Source organism: Triplophysa dalaica, chromosome 21, assembly GCF_015846415.1.
Source record: "Triplophysa dalaica isolate WHDGS20190420 chromosome 21, ASM1584641v1, whole genome shotgun sequence".
NCBI classification, from domain to species: domain Eukaryota; kingdom Metazoa; phylum Chordata; class Actinopteri; order Cypriniformes; family Nemacheilidae; genus Triplophysa; species Triplophysa dalaica.
Window position 1 is genome coordinate 6,189,485 of NC_079562.1, and position 24,769 is coordinate 6,214,253.

The 24,769-nt window shown below is 38.3% G+C and overlaps 1 protein-coding gene across 1 annotated transcript in view; it reads left to right on the top strand.

The window, feature by feature from the left end:
* arhgef10la (Rho guanine nucleotide exchange factor (GEF) 10-like a) overlaps nt 1–24,769 on the top strand; it is a 105,709-nt gene that overhangs the window by 69,660 nt on the left and 11,280 nt on the right. The window contains 4 exon segments of the mRNA XM_056735107.1: nt 7,086–7,172; nt 16,991–17,202; nt 18,382–18,539; nt 23,526–23,668. Coding sequence (XP_056591085.1) covers nt 7,086–7,172; nt 16,991–17,202; nt 18,382–18,539; nt 23,526–23,668 — 600 coding nt within the window.

Below are 24,769 nucleotides of genomic sequence, written 5' to 3' on the forward strand. Positions count from 1 at the left end.
CCCAGTTTTGCAACGTGTTTCTGATATGTGTAAATGGAGTGGAGTTACGGTGGTCATAGTGTTGGTATCATTACTCTGTTATGTCGGACTTGATACTGCTTGAAAAGTGATTTCTGATTGAAGTTCCAGAAACTGTTCGGTTTAAAGTGATAATACAGCTAGAAATTTAGATTCTGTCATCATTACTCACCATCTTGTCTTTTCTAGCCTGTATGACTTTTTCTTCTGCAGAACACAAAAGTAGATATTTGGAAGAATGTTGGTAACCGAACAATGGAGGTACCCATTCTTCTTCTATTGCACGGACACAAAACCAATCAGTCAATGTGAATGGGTACTGAAGTTGTTTGGTTAATAAAATTCTTCAAATATCTTCTTTTTTGTAGTACCAACTATGTAACCCTGCCTGAAAAAATTGATTTTCATACATAAAATCATCCTACATAATGTAAAGAAAATTTTGTGACCTTGGTGTCTATAAAAGTGACTCAATGAGGTCATGTCAAAGATTTAAATCGTAGTAGAAATAAATGACTGAAGTTAAACTTTGATTTTTGTGAAGATTAAGAGACTTCAGCTTGGTTTTCACAGGCAGGTTCGCATATGATTTAAAGATAACGTGTGTAATCCCTGCACCACTAGGGGCGCCACAAAAAAAGATTAGCGTGTTTGACTTTATGTAAACTGATCGTATGACATCAAACTCGAAGCAAATGCAATACTCTCAGATAATTTAGATGTTATAAATCAAACAGTCTGTGCAGCGTTGCATGACGTTAAACGCACTAATGACGTTCATGGACACTTCCACTTCATCAATCCATCTGTCATTGGTCGAACAATCTTATAGCCTCACACCAAACTCATGACACTAGTTAAGCCAGCATGTTTACAGTTGTCTCTTTTATCTCTCAGCAGTGTTTTAATATGCTAAATTTTATTTTACACAATATACACATCACCTATAATAAATAGTCTATGCTAACTTTTCTTTCCAAGCAGAGATATGATTCCTTTATGAGTCATAAGCAGAGAAGGCAAGCAGAGACTTGCACGATTAATTGTTAATTGGGAGGGAGTACTCCAGTCCCTTTTAGTCCCTTTGTGTCATACTCATCACATCTGATATGCATTAAATATTGCAAGATAGTACAGAGATTTCATTGCTGTCACAGAACGTCAGCAGAAGACACAAACACTTCAGTTGTATTGCTCTAAGGATTCTGACATTGTTAATTGGCGGCGGTTCAGACCCCAAACTCCCTCACGTCAACGACTCGTTTTAAATGAGTTGATTGTGTAGTTTGTTTTCTTGCTCCGCAGACTTTCTATTGGTAAGTGCTGCATCGGTCTAAACTACAGTTTATAACTTTTGCCTTTATGTCGCCATATATGTTTGAAGCATAATATTGCAGGCTACTTTGTGTTCTTTATGTGGGTTGAAATCAAATGATATGAAATTGATATTTGCGCTAAATCTGACCAGACAGCTCAGATTATAACTTTAAAAATGTATAATAGTGATTTATAAAACTTTTTGTGTACTAGCTCAATAATTTTTTTTAAGATTTTTACCAAAACATGCATTAATACATATTTTTATTTCAATAATTTAGCCCAAAGTATTCTGCTGTTTGTCTATAAGCAATGAACAAATATCAGCTTTTACTAAATGTGGACTCATTAGTGTATGGAGGGTAGAGTCGGTAGAGGGTAGAGTCGGATAGAAAAAACTAATAAGAGTTTCTTCAGATGAGTTCCATGGCATATGGAAAATATACTTCCTCGCCACCTGGAGCTGGCATATGGCCTGTCACACAGAGGGGTGGAGAGGATACTGTGTAGAGCACTGGGTCGCTGGAGCCAGCAGCTGTGTGGCCGCCCTATTCCTTCATTAACAAATCTCTGTTTAATTAGCTCACCCGATGCCCTTTCTCTAGACAAACACTCAAATTGTAGTCTGTACTGAGTTTGCTTACCTGCTGCTGCTCCAATGAGGATCTCCGGTGTTGCACCTGTATTTGAGCAAGAGAAGTATTGTGGAATAAGACATTATTGTCCTAATCAAATCATCTTTCAAATGATTGCGTGGTTTAGAGTTCTTTATCATTCTTTATTTTCAATGATTAAAGGCTCTCGTTGTGTACATTATGTTTTGTTTGATTTTTTTTTCCACAAGTGTATATCATCACAGATAAACTAGATACAAATTATGAGACACATAGACAACTGTGTTTCTGATGTGATACTGTCTTCTTAATAAATAAAGAGTTAGTAACATATGATTTTTAAGGTCCCACTTTGGTTTATGGAGTGTCCAATAACACGTTTATGTACATAGAAGGTGTAAAAACACCATTATGTTGTAATAATAGGCATTTATTCTATTCTATTCATAGACAGTTATTCTTTCCCGACTACTTCTTGACTGACTCTCAAATGATTCGTTCGGTGATTCATCCGTCTAATCCCCTCCTATCCGTTAGCCTAGTGTCATGTGATTCTTCAGATGGTGTAGTCTGCTGTGATTTGTCAAACGTATTCAGCATGGGCCGCAAACGGAACATCTATCATCATTACGGGAGTCTGATGTAAACGGTCGAACGCGTTCATTATGGTGTCGCCAATGGAATGTCTACCAACATTGCTGGATTACGGTTTACAGGTGGTTGGATATTATATACAGTGCATAGATAGAGATGGCGGTGATTTTACCTTACCAGTTTGAGCCAGAGTGTGAAGAAGAAACATCCGAAGACGTTAGTAGATGATAGAGCTGTGAGGGAACGACACTAGTGATAATGAGGGTCAGCTGTGTGTTGCACCGGTCTCGCATCCCTCACGGAGGGGATTGGAAGCATAAAATGACAAAGAACCGGACTGAACGACGAGAGAGGACCAGGCGTGCACTTAATGGTATGGGTTATTATGTTTGTGTGGCCGGCAGACGACGATGAGGGAGCTTCGGGCATTTTACTTTCGTTTTGTGGTTTGTTTATTTTTTTTAAAAGTTGGTTAAATGTTCGCCGGTTCCCGCCTCCTTCTTACCATTCCTTAAAGTTGTTGCACAGTAATATAAGCCAAGTTCATAGCTAGAAAAACGAACTGTAATACCCCAGAAATAACGGTACATGTGAAAGTTAGCGTTATATGCATTAGCTAAAAACAGATAATAGGTACACAAATATTTCTTGAAGTTAAGAAAAAAAAATAGTCACACACTTACAGGTTGTGATTCGGTGGAGCTAACAGGTCCAAATAAAGTTGGTGTTTCTCCCTATTTCAAGGATAGTCTTTAAAGGTTCTGTGTGTAAGTTTCAGAGGCCACTATTGGTGTAGTTGGAAATTGCAACCTACAGCTCGGCCACCCCCCTCCCCCTCCCATTAGAGAAGTTACGGTTGCCGTCACAGGACAAACGGGTTCCGTTAAAGCGCCCATTATCGGTGGTGTGGATAATTGCAATCTACGTCTCATAGGCGAACAACAGACTGAAGTTACTGACACAGAGATGTCGTCATCTGAGACATCAGAGAGTAACGTTTGCAAGTCAAATGAGGAGGCTTATTTACAAAGAAAAATAAATACAATAAAAATTACTTAATTCATAATTTATTCTAATCGTTATAGTGAATATTATTGTTACTTGTTTAACATTGTGTCAGTGATTTATTCGCTTATTTTTGCACGGTAACTTGGTTCGTAACATACAGCCTATTGAAACCGCTTGCTAATGCTAAAGGCGTGTAATCTAACCGCGAAAGTCTTAGCAGATGTTTTTCAATCAGAGGACTTAACACAGGTAGTAAGAGAGAGAGGAAGAGGGCAGAGATGTAGGGCGGTTCGAGATGTAGGCAGGGCGAGGAGAGGCAGAGGAGCTTACGTTACCCGCGAGGTCCGCACAAGAAAGGATGTGGAAGCTAAGCAGTATTATAATATAACTTACACCCGATTTATGCAAATTATGATTGTAAACATGATTTCTAACTTGATTTGCACACGGCCATGCAACAAGGACTTATAGTACAATTACAAAGTGCTAAAAATTTACAAGGAAAGACGCTACTTCTCTTGATGATCAGCTCATCTATTAGCTAAAGCTATCAAACAAACAGTTCACTTATATAGCGGAAATTAGACACACTTAACGGTCCAGCAGAAAGCTGGCAACTTCGGCGTCGCTTAGCAAACCCGTTTCCTGCTTTAGTGTCCTCCATTTGGGAAAAGCCATACTGATCTTTATTCAGGTTTTCTGCCGTTCTTTGTCTCGACTTGGCCTTGCTGCATCGTATTTTCTCTTTTTTGACGACACAGATTGAAGCTCTATCGGCTCTTGTGCAGAGTATCTGTGGTCCGCCATTAGTTCAAATTTCACTTCTTACCGCAACAAAGAACCGTTTCTATTTCTAATAAAAAACACAACAAGTAAATTTTGTTATTGTTCTTCCTCTTCTTCTGCTAATCCTTCTATGTAGTCGCTTTGCAAGCTGCCTCCAAAACACAGCCGAAGAAGAAGAACATAGTGCCGTGCATCCTTCCTTTTATGAAACGACCTCAGTTTGTCCGTGTATTTCTTCTATAGAAACATGGCTGTGCAATTTGATAAATTACATGTAAGGAGTTTGTAGTGGCTTTGCAAGCTGCCTCAAAACACAGCCGAAGAAGAAGAACTAGTCTTGTGCATCCACCACTCAAAACATAGTTTTGTATTATATATTACATTTTGGTGAATAAATCCTTCAAAATGCTACACACTGTACCTTTAACATATCCCGCAGTGAACGTGCCAAGATTATTGAAGCAATCTTTGGTGAAATGACGCGTGCACAGTAAAACCCTGGGGTTATACTCCTTGAATGAAAATGAATTGTAACCATTGTTCCCTCAGAAGTTCTTCATTTGGTAGTTTAAATAAGACAGACTTTGATTCACAACGTAGAACACTGATTCTAGACATGACGCACACGCATCACAAATAAGCGACAGTGTTTGGGGGAGGAGAGTGCTCCTTTTTTTACAAGCCAATAACTTTGTTGTTCATTCACCTTAGGATTTACAATATGCCAGACTGCTTACTTTCACACTGCAACATAATAGACTGCATGAAATGTAATTTTCATGATTTAATGTAATGTTACTTACTATTTAATATATACATATTTTTGAAATATATTTTATAATTTTCTCTTTAAAATAATAAGATATATTTTAAAGGCCCAGTGTATGAAATTGAGCGTTATCTAGCGGTGAGGTTGCGATTTGCAACCAATGGCTCACTCCACCCCTTCCCCCTCAATATCGAAGTACTGCTCCGGCTACAGAGAACTAAGATGTCATCAAGTTTTGAGGGAGCAGTCGGCATTTTACTTTCGTTTGTTGTGTGTTCATTTCATTTAAGTTGATTTAATGTTCGCCGGTTCCCGCCTCCTTCTTCCTTGCTGTTAACCTTGCTACAGTAAGATTTAGCAAGATTATTTGTGCATGTTTTTGCACACAGTTATTTTAAGTGAAATAAAAAAAAACTTTTCATTAATAGATTAAGTAAATCTTATCAGTTGTTTTTTACAGTGTAAAGGAGAAATGTCTCGGTGGTTTTGTGTCGATACAATTGAAGTCAATGAGGCCAATGTTGTTTGGTGACCAACATTCTTCAAAATATCTTCTTTAGTATTCTGCAGAAGAAAGTAAGTCATGCAGGTTTGAAATGACATGAGGGTGCGTAATTGATTGATAATTAATTTTTGGGTAAACTATCTGTCTGTTTAAATTCCTTTCTTGGTTGCCTCCAAGGCCAAAAGAACATCCACAATTCCAGCTTCAGACTTTACCTCTGGAAACAGTACAGTATATTACCACTGCTCAGACAGGAGTCTTGCGAAGTGCCTTTTGAGAACCCAAAACAAATGTATTGCAGAGGAATCATATTCAGTGTGTCTTAAACCCCCGAGGCCATGGCTGAAGCTGATATTCAGGCAAATGCACTTGCTATTCATCAGAGAATGGTCAAAGACAAAGCAATCTCCACCTGTGAAGATTGCCTGTGCTCCTCACCGAGCGGCAGCGTTCTCAAGTGACTCAAAGCCACAGTCTGTGCCTTCCACCAGCCAAGCTCAGCTGCCCGCAGGCTGCCATATGTGCTCCTGCCATGACTGGCATTTAATTACAAATTAGACATTTTCTGTCACCGCAGATGGACGAATGATATAAAAATGAGGGATAAGTGATATAATTGTGGGAGGCGAGGGAACTCGGTGTGCCCAAGGAGCTTGAATATCTGCGAATGAAAGCAGGGAGTGATTTCGAGAAGAAAGGGAGAGGCAGAATCCTCTGCAGTATGGAGGATTTGCCAGCATTGTTTCTGACCTGTTTGTGTTTGCTCTTGAAAAGAGTAGGGAAATGGTGGCATGGAATAGTTAGTGAATAATTCCTGTTTTCAAATGGGTGCAACCTGAAAGATATGCAGCGCTCCTCACATCCATAGATAGTAACTTCCCCCCTTTTCCTAATTCAATTAGACATGCTTTCTGCTATCTCTGCCAGCATTCATTCTCACAATTAACATAAACACTTCAAAACAGAAGCTGTTTGTGTTCGGTTAACATGCTGTAATATCACGCAATATTATGGTCTTCATAAATACTGAATGCCACCCACCTCCTGAACTAAGCCAGAGTGCTTCATTGTCATCCTTTTCTCTCTCACTGTCTCTATTATGCCAAATACAAGGGTATATACAGTATTATACTAGTATACACAATAAATCATAATATTCTTATACAGTATGTAATATTCATGGGGATGTAAGGATTTTGACCCTGTCTATGAAATAAAGTATTATATATGATGTGTTCTGATTCTGAAAAGGGTATAAAATGAAATTATATTCATATATGGAGCGGTACATCTTTGCACAAAATTTGACAAACACTGCCCTTTGAATAGACACCGGCATGCCACAAAACAATTCAGATGTCTATAGCATTATTTAATGTGTGAAGAGGTTTAAAATTCTGCTTTAACTGTGATGAATGACCTCATGTATAATTTTAACTACGTATTATGTGTGTTTTCTTTCATTTTTCTGTAGCTCGAGGCTGCTCTTCATAATCCTGTCCAGTGTGCTTTACTTGGTTTCTCAGCTGCAAGCACTTCCCTTCCTCAAGGCTACCTGTGGGTAAGTCCAAAAACATAATAAAGGCTTGTAGGCATTTTTATAGAAACTCAATGAAACATAGACATCAGATCAGGTGACATGCAGATTTTATAGAAACACATTCTTATAATGTTGTATTTGTAAATATTAGTTAACAAATAGGCTAACATGAATAAACAATGAACAATACAGAATTTATAAATCTGAGTTCATGTTGGTTTCAGCATTTACTGTTTAATTTTTTTCTGGCTTTTGCCTTTATTGAGACTGTACAGAGAAGAGATGACAGGAAGTGAAGTGGGAGAGAGAAGGGGGTGGGTTCAGGAAATTACCACTAGCTGGGATTTGAACTCAGGTCGCCCTGAAATGCAACCGTGCCATATATCAGAACATTCAACCATAGGCTTTCGGCTCAGACTTTACTAGTACATTTTTAACATCAAATCTTATAACTGTTAAAGGAGCAATGTTGAGATTTTAGATCTAGTGGTGAGGCAACGGTTAACTCTACAGCTCTCCCTCCTTTTTGAAGTACTACTGCGTACGTAAATACGTAAATTGTCTACTTTATGGTCTCAACTAAGTTTTTGGAGAATAAAACGTCAAAATTTGGTTGAAATAATGTAACATTGTAACATTCAGTGTAACACAATATTTATTTACAATGTCATACAGTCTACAGTGTAACACAATATTTATGTTAAAATTCAAACAACATATTCTTACTGACACATATTAAAATATATAAAAGAATAAGGGATCATATTACATTTTATTGTGTAACTAAGAAGCATTTTGGGTGAAAGTCTATTTATATATTGTTTCACTGAATGACATTTTAGTAGGTGTCTTCTGTAAATCAGGGAAAAATGTATGATATTCATTTTTTGCTCAGAAAAACGATTTGTTATTCATTCTGACTAAACATGATGTCTTCTCATGCTTAACATGGTCAACCTGTCCAAAAAACGAGTCAGGCATATAACAAAGTATTTCTTTAATCGACACACTTCCCCACCGATCATACAGGTTTCGGAAAGTCTTTTCATATCAAACTTATTGTTTTATGCTGAAACCCTTTTTCATCTTTGACCCATTTACAAAACACGCCCTTTAAAGCAGTTTTTCCATTACTACGGTTTGTCTGGCTACTCTAGAAACAACATGGCGAAATCCATGTTAGGGCTCTTGCGGTGAATGTAGATAAAAAATATCTCATTCTAAGATAATACAAAAATTAAACACTTCATTATGTAAGGTCTTTATACACCTCTGAAGACATAGTTATGTATATTATATTGCTGTCAAAAGATCCTCCAAAAAATGACACACTGGACCTTTAACATTGTGCTCCATGAACCGTAAATAACAAATGTAACCTTATAACCAGTAGATTTTTGTCAATGATATCATATATGGTTAAATCAAGCGTGTTTCTATGAATAGATTTTGCTATTAACATGCTAAGCATGTCTGTCACAGTTTGATGTTCTTCTTTGGTTTGTGTTTAAATGAGTTCTATAATCAGTGTTTTGTTGTATAAGAAGTTTAAATTTCATTTGCAATCATGAAATCACATTTCTGCCATTTAAGGCGTTTATATTGTGCATTGTTGAAAATATTTAATTTACCCAGTGGATGTAATATGTATTCCGCAATGAGCCGCTGCTTAGCAAAATAAAACATGTTTTCATGAAAAGCCCTGTGAAATCACCTTTAAAAGTTTCACACAGTCATCTCATTCTCTTCCCTCCTCTGGTGCAGTGGGCAATTTATCACATAATCCCCAAAGCAGGGGGATAAATCCAATTCGAGCCTTGGTTGGACACAAAAGGACGCCCTTGCTTGTGTCTTTGAGTTAATTGTTTTTGGAGGTATTCTAAAGAGCACCGAGGGTGGACTGGGATGGAATTAAAAGATACAGCAAGACAGTCTGTGAGAAATGATATCTGCTCGGATTAGGTCCTCTTCCTTCACCCTTTAAAAATCCCTTTGATATTGCATATTCAAAATATTATTTTCAGAATCTAATCTCACATCCAAATCACACTCTATACTCATTGTAGAGTCGGCTTAAACCACGGGGGTCAGGTTTTTAATATAATATCACAGCCTTTATTTCAGTTCTGAAGTCTCAAGGGCTGCGAATGGATCTCATTAAATTTGCTAATATGTGCTATTATGCAACATTGGTAAATGTTATATCTGAGCTGTGCTGTACTTGCATACTGCAGAACTAAATGTAATCAAACTTCACGGTGAGTTTATAGAAGTAACTACTGCGAACCATCCACCGATTTCTAACTAACAGATCGTATTTTCACAAGTTTTTTTGTTAGACCCATTACTTTTTTCCATCTGTAAAGATGTGTTTAGACTGTAAAGAAACGTAATCTCACATAAAGGCACTTTCAAAACTTTCATCTGGTCTCATCCACAAGTCTAAATGGGCATATCCTGGCCATGAAAGGCTGCAGTGCAGACCAGACCTTATGTCAATAATCAAAAGTCTATAAGGGTTACAGCAATCAGCAACCTATAGCTGGTGTCATTTCCTCAGCGAATCGGCTGGACTGAGATGTGAGAAGCAAGGAAATGATGGTGATGATTTGCTACATCTCAATGTAGAAGTCACAGATAGCGCATCTTCACCTCATTCCCCCTCATTCCCAGCCAGTTTTCGGCGCCAGCGTTCCAAATGAGCACTGACAGTAATCAGATCATACTAAGATGGCCTTCTGGGAATTTTCTCATGGCTTTGATCAAAATAATAACATTGTTTCTAATCAGTCCGAGACAGTAAGCCAGCCAGTCATCTGCCAAATTCACTCTTCTTAGCCTCTTCACCTCTAAGGCTTATTCAGCTATTGATGTCTGCTTGTGTACACCATCAACTTCTGGGAATTATGTTTGGTTAGTTAATAACGCAATGTCTTGAAGCCAAGACATCTGTGGGATTTTTAACTTTGTTCTATGTGAACATTTACACATTTATCAAATATTTTTGTCAAAAAATGGCTTACAGTGCTTTGTACGTATATAATCAAATCTAACCCGTGACCTTGATGCTCTACCTTGTTAAAGTGATTGAACCTTCTGGGTAACACTTTAATTGAAGGGGTTTTCATAAGACTGACATGACACCTTCATAATCATGACATGACAAATGTCATGAATATGAATGAGATTAAATGCATGTTTATGACAACTGTTATTAAGTTTCATTCGTTGATTTATGTCATTTTTAATGCAAAGATGACCTTGTTTGAGTTGTGTTTGTTATGACAACTTGACATAAAGCAACACATCATGACCTGTTAGTGTCTTTGTCATGAAAACTTGACATTACCAAGACAACATAACCTGTCATAAATCTGTCATAAACATGTTAATTCGTACCTATGTTGTTAAGTTATAAAGCTATTCGACACAGTATAGACACTTAATGATATTTTAATGCAAAATCCTCCAACCCATGTTTGTCCCTTCTTCAAATACAACAAACATTGACTAAATTAGCGCCACTCCTGGCAGTACGCAAGACTATCACCTACCATCATTAAAAAAATACAATTTGGGATATTATTTGTTACAATAGCATGTATTGTGGTTTTATTTTCATTTTCAATATGTTTAAAATGTACAAGTATTCCAAGTGTACCGGGGTGAAACGATTGATTTATACGAGGAACAGATCTGGGACCTGTACCATGAACGTTGCTGAACAAACACAGAGTTACAGGATTAGTTTTGAGTTGACAATACCAAACCAACGTTATCAAGCTTTGTTGGTCCCATGAAGCAGATCATGGAGTTTCTTTGTCAACTCATGCTTTGATCCTGAAGCTAAGATAAGTTCATGCGTGCACATGAACAAGTGACGTCGGCATCGCAGAAACAATCGAATTCAACATGGAAAGAGTGATTTCCATATGTTTCTTATGAAATAATTATGCGCAAATATTAGTAATACAAAACTCTATTTCAGCCACGGAGTAATACTCTTTCTGCTGTCTACGCAAGAGAGAAGTGTTTCAGAAACACTGCTGATTGAGTAAATGTGCAAGCTAAATGACTATATAGTACACACATTTACTGTAGTATAGGTCTAGTAAGGTAAACATTACAGTAATGTTATCGAACCAGCAACCTTTGATTTACTAGTCAGCGCTTTAACCCACTAGACCACCATCTCCACACATCTCCTAATGTGTGCGTGTGCCCCCACAGTGGATGAAAAAAACCTTTCTTCGTTACCATTTAGTTTACCTTTATTAATGAGGATGAAGCACATGATGAAGAGAAACTTTCTGTGCGCTCTGACAGAGTTAAATAAATCATTGTAATGTAGACTTCTATTCAATATGGCACACAAGAGAGTGTGAGGATTTTATTTTACGTTACTGGTGTCTCTGCTATTGTAGGACATTTCACAACCTTCCCCAGAAACTAAAGTGTCTACCTCCATAGATTTAAGAAGAAATGTGAGAAGCTGATTCTAAATAAAGAAGGATTAAATAAAAAAATGCCAGTATGTGAACTTAGTAGTCAGTTGAAGTGTACATTTAAAAATATGGCCCTCATCTCAATCCTGACTGTGGTTTGACTGAGGGCCATGTTGAAGTGGTTCTGTGGTCAGGACAGCAAAAACCTCTGGCATACACAGGAACCCCTGTCTCCCACCAACAGGCTATCAAACATTCCTGTCATAGAACAAAGAAGAGAAGATTGTATTGAAGTTTGAAATTGAGTTTTGGTCACATATTTAATTCATTTAAAGGGTTTTGTATTCTTCCCCATTTACTTTACCCTCCTTAAAGCACTGACACAACCCAGATGCATTAGGGGATGTTGTCATTGATTAAATGTAAGTTTATTCATCGAGTAAGAGAGTAAAACGCGTTCTCTCTACAGTCTTTCACTCAAAGTGCTTTCGCTCTCTCTATCCAGTATCTGGACTGAGTACAATGTTATAGTGGTTCCAGATAAACAATGAAAAAACTGCTCCATCACAAAGCTACTATAGGAACAAAATAAACAACATATATTCGTCCTAACAAAGAGAAAAACGAATGTTACTCACATACTTAACCGAATCGAAGGAACCTCCTCGGGGGTGATTTTAAGGCGATCTTTCTCTTCAACGACTCTGCTGTAAAGTATCTCCATAGATATCTATGAGTACAGCGGGTCCTAACGCGTCTCTGCTGGAAAGTCTTTATATTATTAACGCAGGTCCTATCTATTGTCTGACTTTTATCCATCTTTTTATACTTAAAACCCACAGACCTTTTATTTTATGTATTAAATAAGGGCTATCTCTTTCTACAGTCTTTCCAATGCCCGCTTGATCTCTTCCCTGCGTCAACATGAGAACGACATCTTTTTATACTAGGGTGGCCACCGTCATGTTTGGACTGAGAGATTCGTTGGAAATCTATTATACAACACTAGTGGCCGCTATTAATCAAAAATTGCCCCTTTAAGTCTCTGTGAAGTATCAATGCCAGACATAGAGTGGTGTGAAATATTTATTCGAAACTGTTGGGTTGATATAGAAGACTTGATCTAGCGAGACATTTATAAATGTAACTTTTAAGAGTCTTCAAGCAGCAAATTTCATGGAGAATCTGCATATTCTGACCCTGTACGTATCTTTTTCTCTCTGATCCAACTTGCAGTTTTCCCATCAGAAGATCAAAAATCCAAGCAAGCCTCATAGATTTACATTGATGTAATGATATTGAGCCTTGCTATGAATAATGTATTTAAACCTAGTAACTGCCTAGCGACAGCCCAGCAAACCCTTGTCTGTCAGGCCTTTTAAACCTTCCAACTACATGAAACCTTTTCAAGGAATTATCTTTTGTTTTAAATTGTTTGTATTTTCTAATTTTTGTAATTTAGTTTGGTTACTTTATTTGAAAATAATGTTTTTTTATCCATGTGGTAGACAAAAGTTTTGGGACACCCCTTTCTAGAGAAAAATGTTTGACTATTTTAGTCATTTCTGGGAGCACCAATCTTAAAGGGATAGTTCATGCTAATTTAAAATCTATCACTATGCACTCGGGCTCATGTAATGTCATACCTGTGTAAATTACTTTCTTCTGATGAACACAAAGAAAGATATTTGGAAGAATGTTAGTAATGATAAGTTCCGGGACATCATTGACTACCATAGTAGGAAGAACAATATAATGTGTTTAACAGAACGAAAAAAAATACAATATTTTTTGTACTGCTATGGTAGTTAAAGATGTCCCAGAACTGAAAATTGCTAACGTTCTTCCAAAAAATTTTCTCTGCATTCATTGGAACAAAGAAATGTATGCAGGTTTGAAACAACCTGAGGTTGATTAAATGATGACAGATTTTTCATTTTCAGACTATCCCTTAAATGTCAAAGTATATGATGATATTCTAGGGAATTGTGTGCTTCTAATTTATAGCAACAGTTTGGGCAAGACCCTTTTCTATTCCAGCATGTCAATGCCCCTGTGCACAAAACATGGTTCATAAAGAAATGATTGATTCAGTCTAGTGTGGAAGAACTAGACTGGTCTGTATAAATAATATTAGTAGTAATAGTGAGATAATCTTGGGGAAGGGGGCTATGTGTGTTTAAAACAAGCAATTTTTTAATCCAGATTCATCCATCCTGTAATCATTGTACGTGACACACAAATTTGTGAATTTGCCCACTGTAAACAAAGAGACAGATGAAGTTCTGTTCCCCCGACTAGCTCCGTTCTCCCCAGCCTCTTAGTCAATTTTAGCATAATTAATGCTGTGCTGTCCAGAGCGTTGGCTTTAAAACTGGTTTTCACAGCTTTCCGGCCAGAAAACAGAGCTGCCATCAAGGGCAGGGTTCCAGATTTCCACTCTCTAAACAAGTACTGATGATTTTGTCAGGGAACTGTAATTCCACCCAGTCCGCGGAGAAATCGAATGGAAAGAGGGGGGCTCGTTGCGGATTTACGTTTTCGAGAAAACAAGGTCTGCCGGAGGTTGTGGATGAGTAGCGAGAACGCAGAAAGATTCGGTTATTTCCAAGCGAAGATAAGCCTTTCCTATCTCCCACTGCGCCATTGCAACAGGCCTTTATTTGCACCGCCTTGCTTTGCTCGTCCCACGAGACCTTAGCCGTCCAGATCCTGCACTCTGATACAAATCAGACAAATGATTGCATGCAAATTGGAGGGAAAAAATAGAAGACTAAAGACTATCTTTAGCCTGTGCCTTTTGCTCACATAACATGACTCAGAGCGAGAATTAATCTCCGTTGTCCATTCCTCTCTCCCTCTCCGCCGTTGCGTTCCTGTTATTTTTGTCCGGATTAAACTCCACTTGGCTGGGCCTACTTGCTTTGTATCCTAAGGTAATCATAAAGGATCGCCTCTAAACAAAAACTCATTTATAATGAGGCCTTCGAACGAACAGAGCTGCATTTGCATTTGTCTGTAATATTCAAATAGACCTCCTCTTGAAGCTGGAAGACTCTTTTCGAACATATTTTGTAATTGGAGCAGTTTAGCGGCGCGCGAGGAGAGATGAGCCAATTTGTACAGCACATATGATAGGACGCTGATCAGTTCTTTTCATTTCTAATGGCGAGAGGGTTTCATCCATTGCATTATGCATGAACGAGAAAACCGTGCGAGAATGCGTAGCTGGAGAGATAAGACAAACACTATTTTCCACGTATTAAAAAAAAATTATTAATTTATGATGCAACGCACTCCAAATGTGTTACAAGAGTTTGAATTTTAGAGTACCTCCAGGCCCTTGTGTAGGGAAATGAATGGGGGTTAACCTACATCGGTAGCTGAGGAAAGACACAGGTAGATGGATTTATAAGCAGATGTGTGCTGAAGTCGTATTCTGTCAACTGCATGTAATTTCACAGAGGATGGAGTTTGTCATCTCAGTGTCTGTTTTAAGGAGGCGATCAATCATCAGCCCAAAGGAAACCCTCTATAGTCAAACAGCTCAACGCCTTTCAAAGACGTCTCTCCAGCCCAACCTTTTGCTCTTAGTTGGTGATGAAAAGATCCCTGGAGTTTCACCGAAAGATGTTTGAAGTTATTGAGCTGACACTAAGAATGCATTAGGGGTGATAGCATGTGACTTTCCGAGACATTATGAAGCAGAGCGCCTAGATATATAATTTTAACTTGCCAGCAGAAATACAATAACAGGGCTAGGATGTATTAAAGTATACAGGATAGGAAAGAAAAAGGTCTGTGCCATTTGAAATCGGATTAGCGCGGTTCTCATCATAGTAAGTAAAAGCACAAAGCCAAAGGAGGTGTCGGGAAAAAACGAATGGTTCTCTTTTTTATCCCCCCCACATTCTATCTGCTTTTGCTTTTATTTCCTTTGTCTGTCTGCACCAAGGAGGTCTAAATGCCCGGAGGGAGCTATCCATTAGCTTTGTGTTCTCATTCATCTCAATGGCACTCACTGTGGTGCAGGAATCCCCGCAAGTTCAGGATTTGAAATCTGCCATCTTTACTCATAGGTGCTGCCAGGCTTTTTTACTCACATGGGCTGTAAATACGATGGGGCTTGGAGGAAACTTGCATCATGCCAAACATCTACCATAATAAAATTCAGCATTTATACGTTTATAATAATTTTTTGGGGGAATATGCTAAATTCCAGCTCCCAAGATTCTCAATTTTTGTACGGTATGCTAGATGCTACTGGTCTTATTGGATTCAATGATCTGTGCTAAGCTATGCTAAAATTGCTATTGCCAGACCCAGAGATTGGCAGAACACATTCCAAAACGGTAAAACTCAACTTATTAACTCTTGGGGAGTTGGAAAATGAGCATATTTCCAAAAAAGTGAAGTGTTCCTTTAAAGGTCCAGTGAATGAAATTTAGTGGCATAAAGCAGTGAGGTTGCGATCAACGGCTCACCCCACCCCTCCCTTTTCGAAGCACAATTAGATGTTGTTACATTTTCGCTTCTTTGCTGAAGGAGATAATATATTTACGAAACACGCTCTGTAGAGCTGTTTGTCCGTTTAGGGCTACTGTAGAAACAACATGGAGAATTCCATGCAAGGGGACCCACAGTGGATATAGATAGAAATAGCTCAATCTAAGGTAATAAAAACTGTCTGTCATGATTCCGCTATCATGTCACATGGCATAGCCTGTGGGTTTTGTGTGAGAAAGACATGGCTTTCCTTATATTGGCTTGTCATGCACTTTCTTGTGTCTCGTCTTTGTTTCCCGCCCTTTTCGTCTCGTTAGCTTTCCCTTAGTGTTTGATCTTTGTCACCTGGTCCCTATTAATTATCCTGTGGTTGCTCCCTTTAAAACACCCTCATGTTCATTGTCCTGTGCGCGTTCATTGTGATAAGTCCCTATGAATGTTTCCCGTGAAAGTCTTTGTAAAAGTTTCTGTGAATGTTCTGGTAGTTGTTGATTGCTGTCTCCGTTAATATATTTCCGTGTCTTCCCAGTTCCTGTTACCCCCGTGTCTAGTAACTGTAGTTTGGTGTGTGTATTAAGTGTTTTTTTTCTCAGTTTAGTCAATCCGTGTCCGTGTTTTACTCAATAGTTTTCCCAGTCTTGTTTTCCCCATCGTGGGATTTGTTTTGCCTTTGTAAGTGTCTATTGTATTAATAAATATCTGTTTGTCCCATACCCTCGCCTTGTCTACCTCAATTGGGTTATCCTGCCTTGTGTCTCCAGACAATTCATGTCTATTTAAACCTCTGAACACATAGTTATGCACAGTATATTATATTGCATTTCTGCTAATAGATCCTCCAAAATGTTACACACTGGACCTTTTACCTAAACATTGTTTCCTTTGCAGGTAGCTGCTGGAGGTGATTCAACTCAAGGCCAGGTAGATATCTTCTCCCTGAACCGACCCACACCTCGGCCCGTGAAAACCGTCCAGATGGGATCTCGAGTGTGGTGTTTGGAATACGTTCCTGAGCCCACACCTTCAGAGGACAATGAAACTGTTCCTTACAACCCCACTGGAGTCGGAAATACAATCTGTGCAGGTCTTGATGATGGAAGGTATGTTACTACTACTACTACTGTGTTCCTGTAGTAGAATTGGTAGAGCGATGGCAAGGTCATTGATTGTGTCGGAGCAAAAAATGAATAAATAATGAACCACAGTTTTCCAGTACTGTAAAACAGTCAAAAGGGCAGCTCAGAGGATGAGTTTGTGTCGAGATGGAATGGCGCATGAAAACTATTAAATGATGCCATCTCTCTGAATCATCTCATCCCGTAGAATTAACAGCGGCTATAAAGGTGCTTTAGTTTTTGTGTAAATCAGTTATACCCGAAAGTATTTTTCATTACACTTGGTTAGTGTCAGCTCACTCTGCGTATGTGAATCAAGAGCCAGAACTAATATAACAGCTGTTTGTTTAGAGCAGTAGGGTAAATAATAATTGGAGTGGGGTAAACAATTGGACAGAGATGTAAACTATTAATCAGAAGAGATGAAGAGATTACGACACAATTAAATGGAAATGGAAGAGAGTCTTAACAGTGTACACAGAGATCAGAAACAGGTGACAGCTAAGCACTGTAGTCCCAATATGTCTTATTAAATAACACAACCAAAAAAATGATGATGAATGTGGTAAAATGATTTCTTTGTTTCATCGCAGCTTTCAAGTCAAGTGAAGTCAAGTCAAAGCTTATATATAGAGCACATTCAACAGTACTATAATGGACCAAAGTGCTGTACAGCAATAGAACAATGTAAATCAACAACATCAATAAAACCAATACTAAAATTAGGCCCAAAAATTGACCCAGTCAGCTTTAAATCTGAAATAAAGATAAAGTATTAATTTCATGTTTAAAACTTTTGCAATTCCTGTGTTAATGCATGTGTCGCATATGTGCAGCATATAACAGTCTGTGTAAGCAATTCTCCTTGTTATATGCTTCCCATGCTGTAAAAAGCGGCATACGTTTAATATCTTAATAAAAAATGATACAGCTTTCAGGTAGTATTACTTCCCTTTGTGGAATGAAATGGAACTGCAATCATTTTGGCACAAATTAAGTGTTCGTGTCTCTCTCAGAAATCACTGTGATTTCGAGTCGAAAGTTAAATCATTCACGAAGAGTGAGAAAAATAGCTGATATTCTTAAATGGCCTTCGTGCAAATTGGAATAACTGATTGTAAAACTCAAAAAATTAATTGCATGGGTTTTGTGTTTCTCGGCAAGCATCCAGGTGTACGGCAGCATGGACACGGCTGCTCAGTGTCTTCTGACCCTGCGTAACCCCGAGGGCTGTCCAGTCCTGTGTCTGAAGCATTCGGGAAACTTCCTGTTTGCTGGCCTGAGGGATGGAACGCTGATTGTGTACAAGAGACATGACGGAGGTGCAAGTTACAGAAACTCTTATTTCTTATCGGTGTGGATGTTTTTGTTATACGGTTTACACTGTGGTGCATCTGAAAAGCTCCTGCTCTAGAGTTAGGCAATCCAGCTTATCATGAACTCCAGCGGGAATAGCAGTATAAAGGAGCAAGCCCAAAACAAAGAAACAATGAATGATGGCAAAATACCTTTTTTCTGTTTTTCTATAAGCAGGGCAGAACACCTGCAGCTTTTTAAACGCCCTGTATGATTTATTAATACACTATAGCTAACAAATAATAAACGCACTGTTTTCAGTCTTGAAATCACAGCTCCCAACTTCACGAGTTCACCCTCGCGCATAAGCAGCTAGGTTGTAGGATGAATTGGTAAAGCATGGATATGAAGGTTATGCATATTTGGCGTGCTGTGCTAGGAGTGGGCTCCGAGCTCACCGGGTCTATCCGAACCCGAAGCACTCTACCCTGGTTAGGGCAAGTGCGCCGGGCTCGGAACCGGCTCGAGCCCAGAACACACCCCCCGGGGGTCCTGCGGGACTAAGAGGAAAATGAGAGGAGCTGGGGTGGAGGAGGGATGTTGAACTTGCGAGAAGCATCAGGTAAGACTACTTGTCTATTTATGATGGAGCTTGCTTGAGCTGATAGGGTAAATTCTGTGATTGCTGATGTTGTACCGGCTGAAATGATTGTGATGAGGTCACATGCTCAGGCTATAGTTGATTGCTGATGATACACCAGCGGGCTGATTATGTGCTTAGGTTCCTCCCAAACTTTGTTAATAAAACATAATTTAATGGCAAAAAACTGTCGGTTGAGATTGTTACTACAACTTATTTTTAAATTTGCAACGAATTATTATTATGATTTCTGTCTCTGTTATGTTTTCTCTGGACAACAAAACCATTCTAATAGGTCAATTTTTTAAATTTAGATTTTTACATAATCTGAAATCTGAATAAATAAGATTTCTAATGATGTATGAGTTTTTAGAATAGGCAAAAATAAAAGGCCATTTTCTCAAAAGGCATCTTCTCAAAAAATATTGAGAAAATGGCCTCTGAAGTTGTTACCACTTACAAAAGTATTTTTTTATATATTTAAGGTAGGACATTTACAAAACATCTTCATGGAACATGATATTTACTTAACATCGTAATGATTTTTGGCATAAAAGAAAAATCAATAATTTTGACCCATGCAATGTATTGTTGTCTTTTAAAAAAATGTTCCATTGCTACTTAAGACTGGTTTTATGATCCATTCAGGGTCAAATATGATTGCAAAGCGCTTTGGGTGTACAGCAATACACAATAAAGCGCTATATAAATGCCTCATTCAATATTTTGTGCCCTATTTGTACAGGTTTTATTTAGTGTAAATTGTTACCAACATTGACATAAATCCAGATTATTTTACCTATAAAATCTATATTTAAATTAAAGCTCCGCACTTGTAATGGATTTTTACCATTGTTTAATTTGTTTTCTATTTTTATTTCTTCCGAGCAATTTTAAAAGAAAGATCTGAGATTTAGTGAAGTTGATTCTGCCATTCACAGATATTCAGTACAGAAGGGATTCTTTTTGAATCTTTTTCTCTTCTGTCAACACTTTTGATAATAGATCATTTTAAATGCATTTTCTGTTGTGTTTCTGTGTATTATAGAGAACAAAGCCCATTCATTTCCTATGCATTGCAGGTGCAGTAACGAATAATCAACCTTGGATGTAGACGTCTGCGTTACTTATTAGCTTGTTTTTTCTCTGTATCACATTAGCACAGAACCGGACAGTTACGTTCAGTGTTTTCTTCTTTCCTTTCCCCACTAATGGGATTAAACACCAAATGGGTGGGATAATTAAGAGGGGTAATTATTAATATGTTCCCAATGAAAAGGACTCTATAGAGTGAAAGGCTAATCAAATCAATTTAATACTACAAATGAATCTGGTAGTCCCCATGTTCAATTTGCTCTTTCATCAACCTTCCATTCAAACATTCATGCCTGTTTTTTCCCGTCCCCTGGATGCTGAATGCCTCAGTGAGTATCTGAGAGACATTAGTTCTGTCATGTATTCTGAATGCATTCAGAGATGAGACAGGGATGATAAGATTGTTCTGGGTATGTATTAGTTAGATAGAAAGCCGATGAATTCGGGATTACCTTCAAAGCAATTTGCGATTCATATATCTGTCCTCTACATGCACCTGTGCTATATTTATGTGCTGTAAGTAAGTGTGGCCTAATGACAACAGGGCACGGGCAAGCATGCGGAACTCAAGCAGTCGGAGACGTGATAGATAGCGTGGGACCACGCTGGGGGTGGTGCGAAGCAGACGCCTCCGCACAATGGGTTTATCACATTTTGCTACTTACCTGGCTGTCAACAAGGAATTAACTCCACCGAAGTGGAAAGTAGGATTAATTATCCCGACATGCATCATGTCGATTGATTATTAGTATTATAATAAATGAGGAAGTGCAGGGGAAGTACAGTACACTTTTTGAGCAAAACTGCCTTATTATTCCATGAAGTAAAACATTGCCCTCAAAACAGTTAATATTGTGATTAACTCTAGAGCCTCACATGAGAAAAGAAGAAGTGTGAGCACAGCAGAATTGCTTCCGGGGGTATTTTGTTTGTTTTTTCTTCCCTGGATACATTAAGTCAGAATCATTTTGTGAGGCTAATCAACAGTGTGCATGAATACGGATAATAATGAGGTGTCTAACTTTGAAAATACGTAAATTGAAAAAGTTAATATACTGTACACCCACAAGCAATAAGCAACTTTCTGAATGAAAGCCCGTAGGACACAGATTTCTACTTCTGCTGCTGCTTCTTGTGCACAGCGGTAAAATTGATGGTGTATCTGAAACCGCTTGCATTTTCCTGTATCGGGTGTCTGCCATTTTGTAGTGATGTCCGAAACCTGTGTGGACTTCTTGGTTCCCTACATTTGTTCTCTCTTTTTTACCCACAATGCACTCTGAGTTTGAGTATACATTCGATGTACAGTACACTCGCTCACTCACTATTACCCATGATACAACACGAGACGACCGTTTGATATGAAACAGCTTACACTGACCGTTTGGGCCACGAATGTATGATTATACACACTTATGTTTGTTCTTGTTGACAGTTATTTTCTACTTTTAAAGACAAACCGGATTAATGAATGTCATAGAAAGAAGTGTTTTATTTTCAATATATTCATTAATTTAATTAAACGTAATAAAATAAGTATGCCTGCAAATAAATTTGAGAGTTTTTTGTTCTCTTTATTTTAATCTAATAGACCGTTTCATCGGACGCACATGCGTTACCCCAACGTAACATCCAGTTATGTTTGGTTAAAGTGTCTTACAATAGGCTATAACTATTTATATTTTTTTAATTAATATTATTTTGCATTATTATTTTACTGTATAATAATTTTATAAAATATATGATTTGTTGAATTTTGTTATATGTTCATTTTATTAAAATGTAGTTTGGACGCATTTAAACAAACCTTTGGTACATTCACATCTAACGGTTGAGCTTGGTATCGGAGTCTTAATTCATAATATTGGAGAGACAAGATTAGCCCAGTACCGGTTCTTCTCGGTTTCTTTTGATTGAATCGGAAGTAATCTCAGGCAATACACAAAACAACACAGGTGTAAAATAAGCTAATTATTATGTTTATGACGAAAATTTGTGACAATACTTTCAGACACAGGCTATATACGCCAGTGTCTGAAATCACTCACTCCTTTTTATTCACTTCTTCCCAAAAGTGGACTCAAATGTCATTCGCTGCGGTTTCAGACTACGCAAAAGGCTGCAGATACTTCCACTGCCCAGATTCAGTCAGTGCCTTTCCCCTGAAGGTTTCTCGCTTTGAGCAGATCTGAACCTTCATGTGAGGATGAACGGCTGTAGGGATGTTTTCAAAGCATAAACAAAAAATTACGTTGGAAGACTGACATTTGGAATATGCCACGCAATTAACCTGAGGAAGTCGGAAGCCATCGAAGAGCCATTCTGGTTTCAAAGACAGAAATAAACAACTGGAAATGATAATTAAATGGCTCGCTCCAGCTCCCACTTTAATTTTGCTTCATTAATGTACTTTGATTGGGGGGGATGGGAGGTGCAGAGATTTCATAATCCATCGCATAATGGTGTCCGTGGTGGCTACATCGCAGGGCTTGTGATTAAAAGCCTTTTGTGTTATTAAACATAAAAGAGAGAAAAAATGTGAACAAATTTAAAAAGATTTACAAAGCACACTCTGTAGAGCAGTTTGTCCATTTAGGGCTACTGTAGAAACAACATGGTGAATTTCATGCAAGGGGACCCTCGGTGTGGAAAGAAATAGCTCATTCTAAGGCAATAAAAACATAACACTTCATTATGTTTTTACCCACCTCTGAAGAAATAGTTATGTATATTTTATTGCATTTCTGTCAATAGATCCTCGAAAAAAATTCACACAGCACGTTTAAGAACTTGGCAGAAATACAGTTTCACCAGTTTAGCATATTTGTGTTGCACACACAAGGATTTTTTCCTGGAGTTTTAATGAAACCAAATTGCTTTGAGTAGCTTGCTCAGGGCAAAAGCATTAGCATTCAGCACATTTTGTCGCTCTGCTATTAGCAGCATTTGTTTTTAAGCAAAATAACACGCTAATTTACTTACATTGACTATCTTTGGCCATATTAAAATGTTCCACCAGATAGGATTAGTGATTTGCCTTGAAGCGAGGTAATTTCACAAGCCACATTGTGTTTTGTACCCATGTTCTTTCACCTCTGGGTTTCTGTTCTGACTTAAGGGACATACTAAGTGAAATATGTCTGAGTACGTTTGCAAAATGGGCCAGATCAAGACAAAATTACCACAAAGTGTAGACACCCCAGTCTTTAGAACGAATAGGGCTTGTCCCCTGTGGTCTATTTTTTTTAAAGAGTTTCTTTTTCTCTTTTTTTTGTAGGGGAACTGTGGAATCCAGACACTTGTAGAAAAGTAAAAGTCGGTCCAGATCCTGTGAGGACGCTGCTGGCTTTGGAGGACTCTGTCTGGACAAGCTGTGCTAACACAGTTACTGTGGTTCAAAGGTCCAGTCTATCCACGCAGGTAAGCTTATCATTGATGTACATTTACACTTGACTTCAAAATAGAAGAGACTGTGTGTTTCACGGGAACACGGCCAGCGCTGGCTGACAAATTAGCTTGTACGTGAAGATCAATAATAGGAGCAATCCATTGCTATCTGTAGCCAAGGTACCTCCTCTGGGATTTTTGTTTCTTTTCACACTTTTGAACCACACAGGATGAGTAAATAGCTCTGTCAGCACTGTTTACACCTGCTATTAACTTCCGTCTTGGCTGTTTCGATGGTCGGTCGAGACAGATTGTCTTTTTTGACTGGTAGTAACATTTCTCTTTAGTGGGTCTCCTATGTCCTGTCCATGTGATTTTGTTGGGGGGTTCTCTGATTCTGTGATTTTATGCATTGCAGATTTCGTTCATATTAAATTTTTACATTAAATTACAATTTAAATTTTACAAAGTTTACATTAAATTGTTCAGTTTTGACGTCTCAGAGTCTCAGAGATTACAGGTTTGGAATGATATTAGAGTAAATGACAACAGAATTTTCATTTTAGGAGAACTATTCCTTTAATGCTGGGTGTAAACACAGTTTTCAATCTTTCAGTCTCAAGTTAAACCCTTGGGGATCTGCCCAACGGGCGTTCATAACCTTGAGCCTTCCTTTAGTCCTGCCTTCTTGGGTTTTATCTCCAGAATCAAACATCTTTTTCATCCTCTGAGATTTCTGTAGATGCGCCCGTCAGAGAAGAGATTTGCGCTAGTGGTAGGTGAGTGGGACCCTGCTGCGTTCAGCTTGATCCTCCACAGTTCGGGCCAGTTCTGTTTTTTTGTTCCGCTGATTACCTTGTATCCCCTTCCCTGTGGAGTCGTGCTGACCTACCAGCAGGAGGAAGTGTGGGGGGGGGGGGGGTCGTCTCTGCAACTGTAAGTCTGCCTTCTTTGTACGCCGATTTGCAACAAGTCCCATGATGTTGTTGTCAGTGGGATAAGCAATGGGGCCTGTAAGAATTTAACTCTTTCCCCTGATACTCGCATGCAGTTTCTAGGTAAGCCACGCTATGTGGTTCTTTCTTGGTCCTCTGACCCGAATCAATGATCTTGGTTTGAGGTAGCTGGATGGCT